General features: G+C 55.7%; 1 protein-coding gene across 3 annotated transcripts in view; it reads left to right on the forward strand.

The window, feature by feature from the left end:
* CYTH1 (cytohesin 1) overlaps positions 1-18,426 on the forward strand; it is a 77,645-nt gene that overhangs the window by 46,603 nt on the left and 12,616 nt on the right. Inside the window, exons 1-9 of one of the 3 annotated variants that reach the window (XM_044247321.1) lie at positions 446-520; positions 10,483-10,565; positions 12,151-12,215; positions 14,012-14,078; positions 14,352-14,470; positions 14,758-14,838; positions 15,929-16,041; positions 16,976-17,124; positions 17,528-17,640. In XM_044247321.1, the coding sequence (XP_044103256.1) occupies positions 14,019-14,078; positions 14,352-14,470; positions 14,758-14,838; positions 15,929-16,041; positions 16,976-17,124; positions 17,528-17,640 (635 nt within the window). In that variant the 5' untranslated portion in view covers positions 446-520; positions 10,483-10,565; positions 12,151-12,215; positions 14,012-14,018. Of the gene's footprint in view, positions 1-445; positions 521-10,482; positions 10,566-12,150; positions 12,216-14,011; positions 14,079-14,351; positions 14,471-14,757; positions 14,839-15,928; positions 16,042-16,975; positions 17,125-17,527; positions 17,641-18,426 lie in introns of those variants that run through there. The other 2 variants (XM_044247320.1, XM_044247319.1) reach the window with 2 other exon arrangements.

Consider the following 18,426-nt stretch of genomic DNA (forward strand, 5'->3'; position numbering starts at 1 on the left):
TGAAGCAGCCATCAGCCTTCTGCTTCTGGGGTAGAGAAAAGCGAGCGCAGCCTGCGAGCGATGTGCACCCCTCCCCCGGGAGGCCGCGTGGGGGGTAGTAGGAGGGGCCGGCTGTAATCGCATTCATGGAAATACGCCCGCGAGGGCTGAGCTGAGCCGCACACACGCGGAGTGTCAGCCGGCGGCAGCTCCGCGGCCATCTCTGTCCCCGCCAGCCTTCCCCGCCAGGATCGGCTCCCTCTCCCTCTCCGTCCTCCGATCGGCTCCCGCTCCCTCTCCCTCTCCGTCCTCGGTTTCCACTCGGCTTTTGTTCCCGGGCTGCCTCCCCCACCCTGGCTGTGCCGGCACACATGCCGTGCTGGCTCTGTCCTTCCGTCCGCCGGGGGCTGCGGGAGCTCCCGGGAGTCTGGCGCCGTGGGGCCGCGGTGCCGGCCCACCATGGCCTCTGAAGCGGAGAGCGGCGAGCGGCCCAGACTTTGACGGGGGCTGCGGGGGCTGCCGGAGAGGGGACTCGCCTTGGGTAAGAGGCCAGGCGGTGGCGCGGGGCGTCATGCGGAGTGTGCGGTCCGCTCGCTCGGGTATGCTCTGCTGCGGCCTCCCCCCCCCAGCAGCAGAGCCCATGATGTGCTGCGCACGCGGCCGTCTCTGCATGACTGCCTTGGGGTTCTGCGTGTTCTCTCCTCCTAGGGTTTTTCCACTGGCTTCTTGGGGTAGATGTTCCAGTATTCAGTGTGGTTTTTTCTAGGCCTGAGGTTCAGGAGCAAGCTGATGGCCAATTTTGGTGGCCCCGGTTCGGCGAGATGAGGAACAGGACAGCAGGAAGAGAGGGTCGGATGCAGGGCGATCTCTCCCCTCTGGACCCAGCCCGTGAGCTTTGCGTGCCCCTGAGGACTTTGGAACCACTCCTGGGAGTGGCTAGCCCTCCTCCCAGCAGTGCGCCCAGAAAAGGAGCTGGAATTGCACATTTCATTGCATCCTACGGGTCCGTTCCAGCGATCAGACGGACACAGAATATTTCAGTGTGCCCAAAAAAATGAGGGTTTTACCAAGAGCTGGCATACAAATAGGTTTTAGGAGCAGGTGAAGTGAGACAAAACTGACCTCTTAAACCAGCCCCCCCCAGCCTCTGTTTTGGACTGGAAGGGGTGTGGCCACACAGCTGCGCCACGGGAGGGGTACCGCATCGGGCACAGGGGTGTTCCTGGAGCCCTTCCCTCCGGAGAAGAGGTGGCAAGTGCAGATGGCTTGGTCTGTTGGGTAGGGAATTCCCAGGGTTTCCCCAAGAGCTGAGCACTCTGCCTCTGTCTTAAGGGGGCCAGGCAAGAAAATGGTTGTCCCCTGCTGAGCTGGTTCCAGCTCTGCTTTCCGTTCCTGTGATCCTTTTAAAGCCAGCCTTGCAGACGGAGAGTGGAAGTCTGAAGCCTGAGAGAATCCTGCTGCAGAACTCCAGCCAGAGTGGATCTTATCGCTGTCAGGCTTGAGAAAAGGTGGAGAGGGTTTCTAGATTGTTTTCTAGTTTTTACCTTTCATTGAAAGAAGATGTTAACTTTGTTTTTCTTTTTTTTTTTTAAGATTTTATTTATTTACTTGACAGAGATCACAAGTGAGCCGAGGCGAGGGGGTGGGGCATGGGGAGAAGTAGGCTCCCTGCTCAGCAGACCCTGGGATCATGACCTGAGCTGAAAGCAGAGGCTTAACCTTAACACTGAGCCACCCAGGTGCCCCTAACTTTGTTTTTCTAAACCAAACTTTAAGGATACAATTTTATGATTTCGTCCCTTTTACTACCTTGAAATTTGACCTCATCTCCCTTTGGTTGGCTGGTTAGTGCTGGAGTTTTAGGACTTACTGGATAAAATGTGTCAGTTCCCTTCTGTGTGTAAGGTAAGAGGACAAAATACCCTTTTTCCCTCTAAGTGTATGGGGCTGTGTGGGTTTGTTTTCATTTTTTAATAAAGCTTTTTTTTTTTTTAAAGATTTTATTTATTTATTTGACAGAGAGAGATCACAAGCAGGCAGAGAGGCAGGCAGAGAGAGAGAGAAGGAAGCAGGCTCCCGGCTGAGCAGAGAGCCCGACGCGGGGCTCGATCCCAGGACCCTGGGATCATGACCGGAGCCAAAGGCAGCAGCTTAACCCACTGAGCCACCAGGCGCCCGTTTTTAATTTTGTCTTTAAGTGATCTCTACACCCACATGGGGCTCGAACTTGCAACCCTACCATCACGAGTTGCCCCAATACCTGAGCCAGCTGGGTGTCTGTGGGGCTGTTTGATCCCTGTTCTCCCGTTTGAGAAGGGCCGTGATGATGACGCCCATTCCAGTTGGGGCAGGGTGAGGGGCTTGGCCGGAGATCCCAGAATGGCCTGGCGAGGAGCGCCCCCAGCAGGTCCTCCCCTCAACCCCGGTAGCTGCTCTGGACGAATGAGCCGGCCCCAGACTGAGGCGGGAGCAGAGCTTTTCTTTTTCTTTCTTTTTAAATTGCCTTATTTAACAGACAGAGATCGCAAGTAGGCAGAGAGGCAGGCAGAGAGAGAGGAGGAAGCAGGCTCCCCACCGAGCAGAGAGCCCGATGCGGGGCTCAATCCCCGGACCCTGGGATCATAACCTGAGCCGAAGGCAGAGGCTTAACCCACTGAGCCACCCAGGCGCCCCCCGGAACAGAGTTTTTCTTAAAGTTGCAGAAAATGGCAGTAAAATCATTAATGTATCTGTCCTTCCTCCTACGTAGGAGACTTGGTGGCTTTCGTGTGCAAAGAAGTTAAACTGGACTAGTAAATGTTCGCGTGGCCGTTGGCTAGACGGACGCTGGCCCCTCTGTGCTGAGTGTCAGCTGTGGGCCGCGCGCTGATCTCACTCCTGCTCGCGTTTCGTGCGCAAGTTCCTTCAAATCTAGGCGGGCCGCCCGGGTGGCTCCGTCCGTTGAGTGTCGGACTTTGGGTTTCAGCTCAGGTCGTGATCTCCGGGTCATGAGATCAGGCGCCTGCACTCCGCAGGGAATCTGCTTGGGACTGTCTCTCCCTCTGCCGCTCCTCCCTCCCTCTCCCCACCCTGAAAATAAACAAATCAATCTTCAAAAAAAGAAAATCTCCTAGGCCATAAATTGGTGGTGAGACGTGCCGTAAGTCCGTTGGGGAGAGGAGCACAGTAGGCAGAAATCGGGGAGTCCGGATACCGCCATTAACTTTCCGTATGTTTCGTTTACTTTTCATGAGGGTGACGTACACACGAAATAAAACTGATGGTCGCAAGCAGAGGGTTTGATCGCGCTCTGGATAGTCCGTGTTGTGCAGCCAGGCTCCAGAAGTTTCCACCTTGTAAAATGGAAACTGGGTCCCCGGTCAGCACCGCCCAGCTCCCTTCCCCCCGCCCTGGCAGCCTCCGTCCTACTCTCTGTCTGTGGATTTGGCTGCTCTGGGGACCTCAGGGAGGTGGAATCCTACAGCAAGTGGCTTTTTATGGCTGGCTGCTTTCCCTGAGCCTGTTGTCCTCAGGGTTCATCTGGGTTGTAGCTGGCGTCAGGCTGTCCTTCCTTCTTGACGTGGAATGACACTGTATGCAGGTTAGAAAGAAGGCCTGGTCTTGACTTAGTAGGAAGGAAGAGTCATTGGTTTTCCAAAGTCAGCAGACTTTCTGTAAAGGTCTGATGTGATCATCGGCCCTGTTGGTTCACCGGCGCAGCCAGTTCCAGCTCTGGTCCTGTCGCTGTGCTGTGTGCGTCCTCCCTCCTTTGCTCTCTGGGTGTGCCAGCCGTCCTGAGGCCTGTCTCTGTCTCGGAACCGAGGCTTTCACTGCAGTTCCTTAGTCATCGCAGCTTTTTGTGTTCCGTGTCCCCGTGCTGCTCTTTACTGAGCTGCTCTGTGTGTCGGTCGCCACCTTATCCCTGCCGCAAAGATCTGACCCCAGGTCCTCCGGTGTCAGCTTGGGATTGAGAGGTTTGTGAAAGTTTGTTGAAATGTGAGATTACAATGTGACTTACAATGTGAAAGACTCAAGAGATTGAGACCAGTGCCCGAGTTCCTTCTAATCTCTTGAGTCTTTCACATTGTAAGTCACTGGGATTTCCTGGGAGACCAGGTGACTCAGCCCATCGGGTGCGGCAGTGTGAGGCATCGAACCGGTAGGATCTGCACAGGTCTGAGGTTGGTAGACGCAGGCCCTTCCACCTGTTAAGTCTCTGGAGGGGAGGAAACCGCCTTCTCTCCCATGGACAGCGTCCCAGATATGTCCTCTCAAACCCAGAAGCTGTTTCTAGGTGGCTGGGTTCTCTGGCAGCACTTTCGAGAGAGGGTATGAGAAAGCATGCACTTTGCCACGGCTGCTCTGTTCTAGCCGGGCTCCCAGTCGGGTGTCTGAAGCTGTGTATTTTCAGTCTCATAAAACATAGAGATCTGTGAAGGTTTGGCCCTCCTCACACCAGCGGGTACCTCTGGTGCCGGGGCGTGTCCTGACACACTGATGCCCTCCCTAGCCTGGGTGGGAACTTGGTCTAGGGTGTTCTCTCCTGCATATTTACCTTCTCCAGGCATGGGGGGGAAGAAGGACCTTTCTAGATTCTTGGCCTCCCTTCTTAAAACATTTCCCTGCTGTGCTGGTTTAAATGTGGACCCTCTTACCCACTGAAAGGCAGGGGCTCTACATAAGAAGGCGCCGGTGGATGGTCACGGTTGGAAAAACAAGGCGAGTGCTGTGTTTTCGAGTCGGGCAGAGGGATCTGGTGTCGCCGGGGGGCCTCCGTGAGTGGGGTCTCTGTCCCGAAACACACCTTTAGCACTGCCAGGGACGTAGGACAGAGTGGTCCGTGTTGGCCGGCGGCCGCCTGTGCTCCTGCTGAGCAGGAACTGTTCTCAGAAGAACTGCTTTCTTGGTCGGACTTCATGGCGGATTGCTGGGCACCTGCTCCTGCCTGCGGAGGGGGCCGTGCAGGGGGAGCCGCTGAGCCCAGCGGGATTGCCGCCATGTGCTTGTTGATGGGAGCTGTCCCTTTAAGACAGACCTCCTTTGTACGTACGTGCTGGATGGAGCCCGTTGCGGCTCTGGGGCTCTGCGACTGGTAAAATCTGCAGAGCAACATTGAAATAAAGAAATAAATGGAAGCTTCCCTTGTGTGGGTTTTCTATTCACAGCTGAGCACAATGGTCCCTTGTTGTCCACACTTTAATCCCCTGCATTGAATTGGAGCCCCGCAAGGGACTGGGGAGGGCCCATCCTGCACTGGCCCCCTTGCTGGAAGGGGGACACCTTGTAAATTAACCTTCGCAGGAGTGCCTCCCGGAGGCCTTAGACCCCCAGGCGCTCTGCCCCCATCTTTTGTGCTCGGGCTGCTGCCTCACTGGTTGCCATTCTTTTCGAGAGAAGGGGGCTTAGCCGCCTTCCTGGCACAGAAGCGTGGCCACAGCACGTGGCAGTCGGGGGAGGAGGAGTTGTTTGTTTCTCTGCCATCTGGCCCATCAGCCGATCTTTTCTGTTTAACCCTCATGGCTTTGAGGGAAAGCCATGGCACTGGTATGTGGGGCCCAGGCTGCTTTTCCAGGCACGTGGGGTGTGGGCCGTGCGCGACTGTGCCTTGCCTTCCTGCCCTGGCATGGCCTGCCCCATCCCAGGGTCGCAGACCCCCTCCCTCCCCAGCCATGGTTTGGATCCTCTCTGCTGTTAAGTGAAGGGAAGCATTTTCTCCATGGCGTTGACTTTCCTCCGGGGCAGTGTATGCGCGAGGGCTTGAAGTGAGGGGGTGACCTGCCCTTGATGAGTTTCGGTGCGGGAGGAACGTGGGTTAGGGTGCTGGGTTTTTTCCTGTCGCAGGGAGAACTGCACGAGACAGATGAGATGCAACCAGCCCTCCCGTAAAAGAAGTTCCCGGGTGATTTGCTGAACCCAAAGGCAGGGAGTGCCGCGGCCGCAGGCGGCTCAGGCTGGAACGGGGTGGGCAGGGAGATCCTGAGGCTGATGTCGGGAGGTCGGCGCACGTGTGAACACGTTTTGTTTATTCCTGCTATAGATTAGCCGGCGCTGATCCTTCTGACCTCGGGACGCAGAAGGCCTGTCTTCTCTAGGGACCACAGATGAATGTTTTCACAAAGTTTCCATTTTAAAAGTGCAGTAGTATTGGGTTACCTGGGCCACTCAGGTCATGGTCCTGGGGTCCTGGGGTGGGGGGGGGTCCCTGCTCAGTGGGGAGCCTGCTTCTCCCTCTCCCTCTGCCCGCCCCCACCTCAGCTTTCTTGTGCGCACTCTCCCTCAAAAAAGTGAATAAAATCTTTCTTAAAATGCAGTAGTGCCTGCATGTATTTTTTGAGCCAGTATTCAGGAGCTCATAGGACCCACCTCTCTCTTCGCGGACCACTCCCCAGAAGCAGCCGCTAGCCATTCACTTTTTCTGGCTCTTATCTTCTGGTAGCTGCCAAGTGTGTGTTAATGTTCTCCTCCCACTGATGGGTTTGTCAAAGTCGGAGATGGTCCCTCGACCTCTCCCACTTCACACCGTTCTCTCCACTCTCTCGCTGTCCATTCTGGGTGGTTCCTCAGTGTTTGGTTCCTTTGTTTCCACTTTTGGAACTTGCATACACATATTTACAACTTCATTTATTTACAGCCTCGTTTTCTTGTTTGTTGATCTGTTAGCTCTGTCCCTGGTTTTGTAAGCAGGTGCCGTGGGGACCCGCCTTGCCTTACCCCCGCCCGCCCCCTGGCTCTGGCCTGCGCGACTGAGAACGCGTGATTGCGGGCAGCCTTCGGGCCGCGTCTGCGGTTCGACGGCAGAGGTTGAGAGGCCGTGTGCGCTACGCAACGCGGTGTCCTTCGGCCTGGCGCTCTCTCGCAGCTGCCCCCGGCGAGGAGGCCCAGCGGACTCTGCTTCCTCGCCTCCCCTGAACGCTGCCCGCTGTGGCCGCCTCACGATCCCCTTCATTGTTGCTCTGTGTCCCGGGATCCTCTTTGTTCGTTGAGAGAAGGCCCCGTGGTGCCTCCACATCTTAGAAATGCTTCTCGGTGGTCTTTCCCGGCCCTTCTTTGCGATGGGCTGCTTGCCGGCCGCCGGTCACCTTCCTGTCCACACACGAGAGCGTGCGTGTGTGTGCGCGCGCTCCCTCGGGCTCCCGAGGCTGCTCCTGCCCCGTCCTGGTGTCCTCCTCCTCCCGAAGGAGCTCTCCTGTGTCTGAAATGATCCTGTTTTGTCCTCCACATCGACTGCGAATTAATTCTAGGGTCAAAGTCATTTTTATTTAGACCCTCGAAAGCCCCTCCTCCATCTCCCACTGTCACACCGGCCACCTCCTCCCCTTCCTGCGCATGGAGGTTTAGGATCATCTCGAATCCTCTGACTTGGGGATTTTTACAGTGAGCGTCTCCCCGAGTGAGTCTCTCTCTGCTTCTGTCTTCAGGTCTCTTTGCTCTTAGTTCTGCACGTGCCCCCCTCTATCTTTTAACCCCTTTTTGATGGGAGGAAGCTGGGGGACAAAAATAGGTTTAATTTCCAGGAGCATGTTGTTTAGCTGTCCCTTTTTCAGAGTTTTCTGTTCTTTTGAAGTTTTCTTTTGTTCGGCTCCAGGATGGGTTTTCTGTTCCCTGCCTTGCTGGTGCTCGTCTGGGGTGCAGGTTCCGCCGTCTCTGTGGGTGTAAGACGCGGTGGCAGAAGGTCGAATGGGTGCTCCGTGTGTGGGCCGGGTGCATCGAGGCTCTGCTTTCGTCTGGTTGGCGGGATCCGGCTTCGCCGGAAGGGCAGTGCACGGTCTCCCGGCTCAGCTGCTTGCTCAGGGGTTTTGTTCGGCCGGGGGTGCGCACATCGCAGCTTTTGCTCTGTCGGGCACTGTGCCGGGCTCTGCAGACCCAGCCGGGACGGGCCCCCGCGGCCCCCGGAAGGAGGAGTTGACACTCTGCTCTCTGTCCCAGAAGTTTGTTGAAACCTCTTCTGCCATAGGCCCCTCTCCATGACTTTTTGGTGTTGGAGGTTTATAGCTTTTAAGAGATTCCTTTACTGTTCCAAGATCCTGTGCTGGCAGGGGAGGATCAGCAGCAGGTTCTGAATTGGTGCCCCAGAGGCTCGAGGGTGACCTTCCCATAGAGTGGTCACGCGCGGAGGCTAACCAGGACCCGGTGAGCGTGAGGTTCTGGAAAGAAAGCAACTGCAGAGATTTTCCGCTCTGGAAGGAGAAACACTGGCTTCTCTGGGCGCACAGCAAGTCTTGAGATGCACATTTTCTCCATGCTCGCTCTGTTTTTCATCAGCCTCGTCCGAGGGCCATAGTCTTGCCTCTGCTTGGGTAGGGACGCGGTGATCTGATTACACCATCGTGTGCCTTCAGAACCGCAGCCTGGTTAGTCTCCCCCATGGAATAGCTATTACAAATAAACTTTTGCCTCAAATTTCCAAAACCATGTTACGTTAGAAGAATATTTGTCTTCTAGAACCTCAGGAAATTATTTCTTAAAGGGATCCTCCAGTCTTCATGGGCTACCAAGTCTGCTGTGACATGGAGAGAAACTAGAGTGCCTCCTTCAAGTGTGCTTTTCTCGAGAACGGGGCACGTGTCCGTAGAGTGTCCTGCTCCGGAGCGGCGGGCACCCTGCCCTGAGCTGACGCGTCCCGGTCCAGCTGCTCAGGCGGCGCTGGTGAGCGTTCCCTGGAGTTCCAGGGGTGCAGGGAGGCCGTTCTTGGAAGGTGACCTGGGCTGGATTTCCGTCATCTGCAGGAACCCTCCAGCCTCCGGCATTGGTGCCTCCTACTGTGGGACTCGGTGCGTTAGGCTGTGCGGTCCCAGCCACCGTGAAGAAAACGAAGGGTAAAAGGATAGAAAATGCCCGGGGCTGTCCCCTAAAGAAGGTCCATTTCTGGTACTGTTGTGTATGGAGATCAGGCCGTGATCGCAGATGCATGTTTTAGTGCGTCTTGGGGACGTTTAAAAGACACTTTTCTAGACAAGGGTCAGGGGAACTCTGCGTAAAGGAGAAGTTAGGGGCACCCGGTGGCTTGGTTGGTCGAGCGTCCAACTCTTGATCTCAGCTCAGGTCTTGATGTCAGGGTTGTGGGTTCAAGCCCCACATTGGGCTGCGTGCTGGGTGTGCAGCCTGCTTAAAAAAGAAAGCCAGCTTGTCTTATGGAGGTAGTCGACCTGTGCTCTAGACATCATCTTGGTCGCTTCTGCCCTCTCTTGTTGTCTTCCGTGATTTGTATAAACTGTTTGGGGAAAGTAAGTGGGCTGTGACCGCAGTAGTGTCTCAGTGTCACAGAAACACAGTTGTGGGTCCTGTGTTTTCAGGCAGAGCCGCTGTCCCTGCTCCGTGCTGTCGGTGGAAATGTAGTCTTGAGCCACAAAATGCAGTGTTATTTGCTGTATGTAGCCCACGTGAGAGCGGTTGAAATGGTGTATTTTACTCATCAAGTAATGAGTTCCGCATGCAGTCCATGTAAAATGCACCGCGGAGGCATTTGTACCCTGCACACGAGCTCTGGCGTGGATCGCACGTAGTCCTCACGCGGGCCTGTCCCGTGTCACGGGCTCAGTCGCCACGGTTCTGACTCGTGCGGGCGCCGACCCCATCTGGAAACCTCCGCCTGCTGCCCCCTCCAACCAGCTGGGTGCCGTTTGCGATCGCCAGCGCTCTCCAGCTTCCGCGGAGCGCCAGGCAGGCTCTGGGCGCTTCCTCGGGTGGCCTCCGTCCATGCGCAGCCTGACGAGCGCGGGGCCGCGACGCCTGCCCTAACGCTGAGGACGCGGGCTGGGCGGGCGGCTGGCCATGTGCGGCGGGGCGGAGGCGGGGTTTGAGCCAAGGGTGCTTGTGACCCGAGTGCTTGTGTTCCCCTCTGACCGAGGGGCTGCTGTCCCACGCCCCTGTTCCTGGAGGTGAGGAGCTGTGGCCTCGGAGGGGGACGTGTCCTGTGACAGGAATTCAGTGACTGTGTTCCCAGGATGGGCTCAGGAGAGCACGTAAGGCAGAGAGCAAAGTCTCAGAACCAAGCAGGCACTCGGCTGGGCTAGATCCTTCTGGGCATTTTTTCTCTCTGTGCGGATTGGTCTGTCCCCTCCCTGTCCCCGAACGGCACAGAAGTGTTCATGTTGTTTTGCAGGACCACCCCCTCCCCACTTCAGGGAGTCGCAGAAGTGGTTCCGGGTCGGTGGGGAGGTCCACGAGGGGGCCGAGGCCTCAAGAGGCGGGTTCACGGGGGCCCGAAGCGTCCCCGCTGACAGGGCTGAAGATGGCCAGGGCTCAGCGGACAGTCCCCTTTTATCCCCGGCCGACCTCATCTGACCTCAGGCGGCCTTTTCTCTCTCGTTTCCATGGCAGGCGCTCTCCAGCGAGCTTCTTCTCTGCGAGCAGGGTGCTGTCTTCCTTCGGGGAAGCTGAGGGAGAATGGGAGCCACAGCTGTCCCCATTTCCAAAACGGCCTCTGGTTTCTTCCGTGGTGTCCTTGTCCTTTTGTGGTCTCGGAGTCTGTTTATTTTTGGTGAGATAAAGCTTTCCTAGTAACATTTCCCTTCTTTCTTGTAGTTCCCAGTGACCTGACCGCAGAGGAGCGCCAGGAACTAGAGAACATCCGGCGGAGAAAGCAGGAGCTGCTGGCCGACATTCAGGTAGGAGGTCATGGCGGTGACGCATGTGGTGGGACAGGTGTCCTTTACAAAGGTCTCCTCGTGACATCTTCGAGTTGACACCAGCGCCCCCCCTCCCGCCCCAGCTCCGAGCGTAGTGACCGACAACCACCTTGGTTTCCCCGGTGAGAAGAGGGAGGCCTAGCTTAGGTGGTTTGTGAAGCCTCACCCGCCTGCTCGGTTGCCAGAACCAGGGGAGTCTAGGCCCCCTGACTCCCGCGCGGGCTTCTCACTGCCGAGGGGGGCTTGGATGAGGTTTCGGGTGCTTGGAACATGGACTTCGGGCTAAGCTAGACCGACGTCCCATCCTGGCGCTGCCTCTTCCTGGACGAGCGATCTCAGGTGAAGGATTCTTTGGCCTTCAGTTTCTTCCGCTGTGAGATGGGCACGAGAGCACCTGTTGGTAGGCTGCTGTCAGGGTTGAACGGGGCCCCGTGGCCCACGAGATGCTTCAGCCGTGAGCGTGGTTTCATCCATTTTTCTAAGATCCTTTGCGTAACCATGAAGCTTTGTAGGACGTAAGTCATAGAAGCCATTGGTTGGATTATTTTAGCCCTTGGGGCAGCAGGCGTTATTCTTGTAGAATTCTTCGCAAAGCCTTTGGGCTTTCGGGGGTGGGAAGGGGAGGGAGGGGACATGCCCTGGAACCCCAGAGCTGCAGAGTGTGCAAAGGAAAGACTTGCTCTGGTGTTGACTTCAGTAGAATTTGATCATTTGCATTAATTCTTTGATGTTTGTTTCACTGGTAAATGCTTGGAAGTCTTTCTTTTTTTAATTTTTAATTTTTAAAATTCTTCTTCAGTGTACCAGGATTCATTGTTTATGCACCACACGCGGTGCTCCATGCAGTCCGTGCCCTCCGTAACACCCACCACAGGCTGGCCCACCCCGCCCCTTCAAAACCCTCAGACTGTTTCTCAGAGCCCACAGTCTCTCATGGTTCGACTCCCCCTCCGGTTTCCCCCAATTCACTTCTCCTCGGAAGTCTTAGCCGTTCCTCACTTGAAGCCCCCTTCGCTGGGCCTGTCCATTCCGGGGGTCTGTGTGGTGTTACCCATGAAACGGGGAGGGGGTGGAGAGCCGCGAGCTCGGTGGACATTCCCGTGGCCCGCCGCTGGGCGGCAGTGTTAGCCCAGCCCCAGCGCCGCTGGCCCGACAGGCTGGGCCTGGGGCCCCTTCGTCCTGAGTCTGCAGACACAGGCGCGTAGTGGCCGCAGATCTGATAGACTGTATCGAGGCAGCCACCTTTCAGGGGAGAAGTACGTATTTTACGCGGCGTCTGTGATGATGAGCTTCCGTAGACAGTGAGCTCCTGGAGGTGAGGAGTGGCCTCTTCCACCTCCGTGTTCCCTGGAACGTGTACCGTCTGGTAGGAGCGCAGCACGTATTTGTCGAATAGATGGATTTCCCAAACGTTAAAGACTTTTCCCCCCTGGTTTGTCTTATTTTATTTCATTTTGGCTTATTTTGTCTTGTTTGTGTTTGGAGAGAGTTATGTGAGCTGTTAGAGAGGCTCTTCTCACCGGCATCGGCCCCTCCTGCTAATTCTGACCTGTCTGTTTTGTAGAGGCTCAAGGATGAGATAGCAGAGGTAGCTAATGAAATTGAAAACCTCGGGTCCACAGAGGAAAGGTGAGTCTGTCCAGCCGGCCACTGGGTGTCGTGGCCGCAGCCTCAGTGAGCACCGGGCCTGTGCTTGTGGCCTACGTATGGGAGGGGGGCACTTTCCGTCTTCGGTCCCTGGCAAGTGCACGGGTCCCATGTTTTCTGTCCCCCCTGTTCTGTGCAGGGGCTCCGACAGGTGACAGCCTCTCACATCATGACAGACACTGAGCCAGAGAACTCCAGAGGCCCCCAAACCCAAAACATCCCTTAAGGGACTCTGCGAACTGGCGTTCCTTCCCTCTGTTGTCCACTGTGTTTGCATTTTAGAGTTTGTGCTTTTCTTTGAGTCCAGGAAAAGCTTAATGCCACTCGCACCATTTCCAAAGGCTGGAGCACCCAGCTGTGTGTGGGTGCCCCCGGGGACTCGCTCGTGCCTCCCCGACGCTTGGGAGCAGAGTGTGGACATGGGCATCCTAGTGCAACCCGACGAGGGCTGTTTGCAGGGTGACAGCACAAAGCGTCAGCGACCTCCAGAGTTTAGTTTTGAATGGGCTTCCCAGACTGTTTTCTAAGTATTTAATGCACTAACTGGGCTGTCTCTAACTCACTACATGTCTGTATTTTTCTAAGCCTAAGTCCCCTGTCTGGCTTCCTAAGACCGTTGGAGTTTGTTATTGCAAGTATGTGCGGGTGGCCGTTACAGACGAGCGGAGCACAGGCCTCCCAAGAACCCCAGTCTTCACTTCCAGGCTCCGTGCTGTCAGTTTGGGACGATAGCTTTCTTTCTCTCTTTCTTTATTTTTTTTTTAGATTTTATTTATTTATTTGACAGACATAGATCACAGGTAGGCAGAAAGTCAGGCGGGGGAAGCAGGCTCTCTGCCGAGCAGGGAGCCCAATGCGGGGCTCGATCCCAGGACCCTGAGATCACGACCTGAGATGAAGGCAGCGGCTTAACCCACTGAGCCACCCAGGCGCCCCGGATGATTGCTTTCTTAACTTCACATTTTAAAATGTTATAGATTTAAAGCAGTGGATACATTGGAGCCTATCAAAATTTAAAACTTACGCTCTTAAAGATACCGTAGAAAGGAACAGGTGAGCTGCAGACAAGGAGAAACATTTGCCGTGGTGTGTCTGAAGGAGGTCTGGTGCCCGGAATATCTGTGCAGGGAGCAGTGCAAGTCCGTGACAGGGAGGTGCCCACAGTGAAGAGTGGGCCTGGGGTCCCTGGTGTCGGCGAGCAGCGTGGCCCCTTCTTGTCCTGTGCTGTGTGCCCTGTGCTGTGGCCGGCGGCAGTAGTGTCTAGGTGGTCACTGGCGGGAGGTGAAAGTGAACCTGGGGCACATCTCATGCAGCAGCCCTTATGACACCATCGCTTCGCCTGGCCCCAGCTGCAGCTGCAGGCGAGCCGGCCGGCAGGCACAGGGCGGGTGGACCATTCGCTCACGTGGCACAGCTTCACTGGGTGGTAGAATGTTCTACACCTGGTCTTGGTGAGGGCTGCACAGCTTTGTCAGCTTACTAGAAATCGTTCAGATGTACACATAGGATGCGTATATTGTGCGATACGTACATGATACCTTGATAAAGATTTTTTTGAAAAATCACGTTAAAAGGAAAGCCCTAGCATAGAAGGAACAAATGGACATGGGGCCGGGGTCAGGATTTCAGCTGACCTTCTGCACACAGACCTACGTACGCCCCTGCTCTCCTGATAGCGCTTTCTAGACCCCCAGCAAGTCCGTGGGTGCAGTGACATTCGTCTTTCCGAGCCTCTCAACAGCCAGAGGACTAACGTTGGCTCCGGGGTTGTTTTACAGGAAAAACATGCAGAGGAACAAACAGGTAGCCATGGGCAGGAAGAAATTTAACATGGACCCCAAAAAGGTGAGTGAGAGGGTTCTGCCGGTGTCCTCGGGCTCCACGATGGGGTCGCTGCCGCGCTCAGAGCCTGGCGCTGTCCGTCACGGCTTCTTGCCCTTCTGTAGAGCACACGACCCCTCCTCACATCCTCAGCCCCGGCTCCTCAGCTGGGGCTCCCCTGACCCCCTGTTGGTCCTTCCTTGTGTGCAGAGCACTGACACCCGATCTACCTCTGCCCTTTCCCTCTGTTCTGGAGGTTTCCAGGGCAAGTGTCATCGGCATCCTTGTCTCTTCTAGGGGATCCAGTTCTTAATAGAGAACGACCTGCTGAAGAACACTTGTGAGGACATCGCCCAGTTCTTGTACAAAGGGGAGGGGCTCAACAAGACCGCCATCGGCGACTACCTGGGGGAGAGGTGAGGCCTCGCCAGACGAGGGGGGCAGAGCGGTCTGGTCAGGAGCTCTGGCATGCTCAAGTCTCCAGGGGGAGTTCTGTCCTGAGGCAGCTGAGTCCTGGGGCACAGTGGCTGGTGTTCCGGAGGTGTGGGGACAGAGGAATGTGGGCCTCTTCCTTGCTGTGCGTGGAGCCTGCGGGACCACAGGACTCAGCGTGGAAAGTGCCTGGCGGGGCTGGACGGTGCGGGTTCTCAGGCTCAGGGTCTGACTTCCGCTCCCCGCCCCCGTCTTTTGTTTTTCCTGTTAGAGACGAGTTTAATATCCAGGTTCTTCACGCATTTGTGGAGTTGCATGAGTTCACTGACCTTAACCTCGTCCAGGCGCTACGGTGAGTGCGTTTAAGGAGGGCGCCCTGGAAGGTGGGAGAGGCAGGCCTCCAATGCCGTGTCTGTCCTGTGTGGCGTTTTGATGGAAGGATGCTTCGAGGGCTCTCTCGGGCGTCCCGAAGAACCCATGGCCGAGAGGATTGGTCGGTTAAAGAGAACAGAATGACAGCACATCCTGAAGGCAAATTCTACACAACTCCTCCTCATGTCTTTCATTTGGGAAATTTCACTGGGAAATTGGTGAATGTTTATATTTTGAAATTTTTTCCAATTTTCAGTGTAGAAAATGCTTGAATCCCCTGCCCTAGAATAGGAAGTCAGTAGCTGTTCACTTCGTCTTAGTAAATTTTCATTTTTTATTGTCTTTTTTTAAAAGATTTATTCGAGAGAGTACACACAGGTGTACACACACGCACACACACCCACACACACACGTGCAAAGGCTGGGGAGTGTTGGGGGAGCGGGGATGAGAACCCCAAGCCGACTCCAGGCTGGGTGTGCAGCCCTAGGTGGGCTCCAGATTATGAGCCAAAACCAGGATGCCGACCAAACCCTCCGGGTGCCCCCATTTTTGTACAAAATCTTCGGAGACACCGCCCTTCGGTGACCTCGCTGCCAGGGGTGTCAACAGCATCAACTTCTGTGTTGCTGTTTGGATCGACGAGAGTGACGCGTGTTGAGGCCTGTTGGTCACGGGTCTCTCTTGGACTTAAGGGGATCAGCTATGAAAGTGCTGGCAGAAGATCGCTTTCCGGTGCCTCGTCTTGTGTTCCGGAGACGGGCACTCATCAGCCTGAGTGTTATTTCTATCTCAGTCTTGTGAGTTGGTCTGAGGAGGAGAACCATTCTCTTATATAGGAAAATCTTCATTTTTCACGTTGTCTTCAACACTGTACCTTTGACTAAGAGAACCGTGGTGTAGACCTGAAAGCTCACACCGGCTCAGAGCTGCGGCAGCAGAAGCCCCGGCCCAGTGGGTCCCTTTTCATCCCTTTGTACTAAAACCCATGGGAAATGCCGCCCCCGTTCCTGGAGAAGGGAGTGGTGTCCCCGAGGCCCTGCCCAGCGACACGCCTGTCCTCCCCACTCAGGCAGTTCCTGTGGAGCTTCCGGCTACCGGGAGAGGCCCAGAAGATCGACCGGATGATGGAGGCGTTCGCGCAGCGCTACTGCCAGTGCAACCACGGCGTGTTCCAGTCCACAGGTAGGGTGGCCGCAGGCCCCGCCGATGGCCAGCGTTTCCTACGGGCGTCTTTCCTGGTCCGAGGTAGTTTCCAAAACAACAGGACCCGGGTTCATGCCGAGAACATTGATTTGAACGGTAGCTGGCGTCGCGAAGAGTCGGAAGTGATCCAGAAGGCCAGGGAGTAGGAGCGAGCGCTGGGAATGGACGTTGTCGTAGCTGAGAGGCAGGCAATGTGCACCCACTAAAGATCGTGTTCGGCATCTCTGTGGCCCGCTTACTTTGTAACTGCAAGTTTGATAAGTAGAGCGTCGAAGGGCGGGGACACTAACCGGCCGTGACCGGTGGGGAGTGCGTCTGTGGGGCTGGGCGCGGGGTGGCGTGTAATGTCCTCAAGCGAGCGTGCACTGAAGCACGGCGCTCTGCGGGTCTGCCGTCCTTCAGTTTCATGTCCGAATTAAAAACATAGAAATACGCATTTGAAAAGAGGCTTTATTGACATGGGGAAAATGCTAATAAGAGTGGCAGGAAAGCAGGATTCAAAGCTCTGTCTGTTTTGATTCCAGTTTTGTTAAGAGGGTGCATCTGTGAGCTCCATTTGTGATGCGCTGCATCGGGCCGTTTGTGTAAGAAAAGCAAAATAAGTTGTTGCCGGGCAGTGGCCCTCATAGATATTTTGTATTTTCTTTGTTATACATCGTATTGTTTTTCAGATTGCGGTGCCGGCATCTTTGGTCTCCTTTTGCAATCTGAAAAATAATCCGTTTTCAGTCTTGGATGCTTGATGCACTTCTCGGTGCCTGGCTGTTTTCGGTTCGCGGCGGATAATTTCAGTTAGCTGGAGTCCAGGCGCGGTCGTCTCCTCCTGACAGCGTGGCCGTTAGTCTTGATTGCGTTGGACATTTGTGATCCTTCCGGGGGGTGTTTCTGATCCTCTTGCTGCTTTTCTCTTTAGATACTTGTTACGTGCTCTCGTTTGCCATCATCATGTTGAACACCAGCCTGCACAACCCCAACGTCAAAGATAAGCCCACCGTGGAGAGGTTCATCGCCATGAATCGCGGCATCAACGATGGGGGAGACCTGCCCGAGGAGCTGCTCCGGGTGAGCACACTCTAAGCCCGGAGACGGTGAACTTGGGCCGGGAGAGACCTGTGCTCCGCCGAGGGTCTGCTCATAAAACTCATTTAACTGTGTGAATGCCAGCACGAAATGGGTCGTCAGACCCAGCCAGGGAATCGGGAGGGGAAGTGGTTTAGAAGTTTGAAACCGAAAGTGTGAGTGCAAGTTAGGCTGCTTTCTTTTCTTCCTTAATTATCCATCAGGCACCTTAGTTCGGCCTTCAGGCTGCTTCTGCCTGAAGGCAGAACTGGCCATGCTCTTCTGTTCGCAGTGCCCGGCAAAGGCATGGCACATAACCCACGCTCAATGAATGAACAAGAGAAAGGGGAGGGCGCACAGAGATGTTTGTAGAACCAGAGACATGCCGTGTCATCTTTTATCCCAGAATCTGTATGAGAGCATAAAAAACGAGCCTTTTAAAATCCCAGAGGATGACGGGAATGACCTCACTCACACGTTCTTCAACCCAGACCGGGAAGGCTGGCTACTGAAGCTCGGTGAGTAGCTCTGGGCCGGGGCTCCTGGCACAGGAACGGGGAGAAAGGCTGTGTGCGTTCTCGTGCACACGCACGTGCTGCAAGGAGGTGGGGGGAGGTTGCAGGAGGCGCGGCGGCCAGACGGTGGTGTGAACTCCTGGGATTCGAACGAGGCCCGCCTCCGGAAAGGAGCATGCGGTCAGCGCCCCCGCGGGACGTAGGGCTACCGCTGGGCGCGGACTCCCCTGCACAGATGTGCTCCCGCGGGTTTGCACGCCACGTGTTTACCCTGGAATTGATTGGCCGGGTTTTGTGTCAAGCCAATCCCTGGAGAACCTGGTCCTTTTCCTTTCTCTGCCCTCTTGGTCCCCGGGAGGGTGGCCGGCCGTGTCCATCTCTCTACTTCCCATCACACAGGCTCGTAGCTGGCGCTCCCGCCTCCCCCCCCACCCCAGCGCGTCATCACCACCTCTGCATCCGGCTCCCCCCGGGCAGCGTGCATGGCAAAACCCAGCCCCTGGCTGCACCGCGACCCCCAGCGCTCTCCCTCGTCCCCGGGCAGCGGTCCCCCACCCCCCGAAACCTCCCTGCCAACCCAGATCAGCCACTTCCACGATGCTGCTCATTTAGAAAAATTTTTAAAAAGTGTTCCTCTTCCCTTGGCCAAAAGTGAGCTTACTCGCTTAGACTTGCGGTCATGCCTAGAGGTGAGAGAGTGACCGAAAGGAAAAGTAGGGTTTTCATGACGTTTGTGCCCACCTGTGGTTATTTCAGTAATTGTTCCAGAGCACAGGGAGAGCCCCTGGCC

The sequence above is a fragment of the Neovison vison genome, chromosome 5 (genome assembly GCF_020171115.1).
Source record: "Neovison vison isolate M4711 chromosome 5, ASM_NN_V1, whole genome shotgun sequence".
Taxonomy (NCBI): Eukaryota; Metazoa; Chordata; class Mammalia; order Carnivora; family Mustelidae; genus Neogale; species Neogale vison.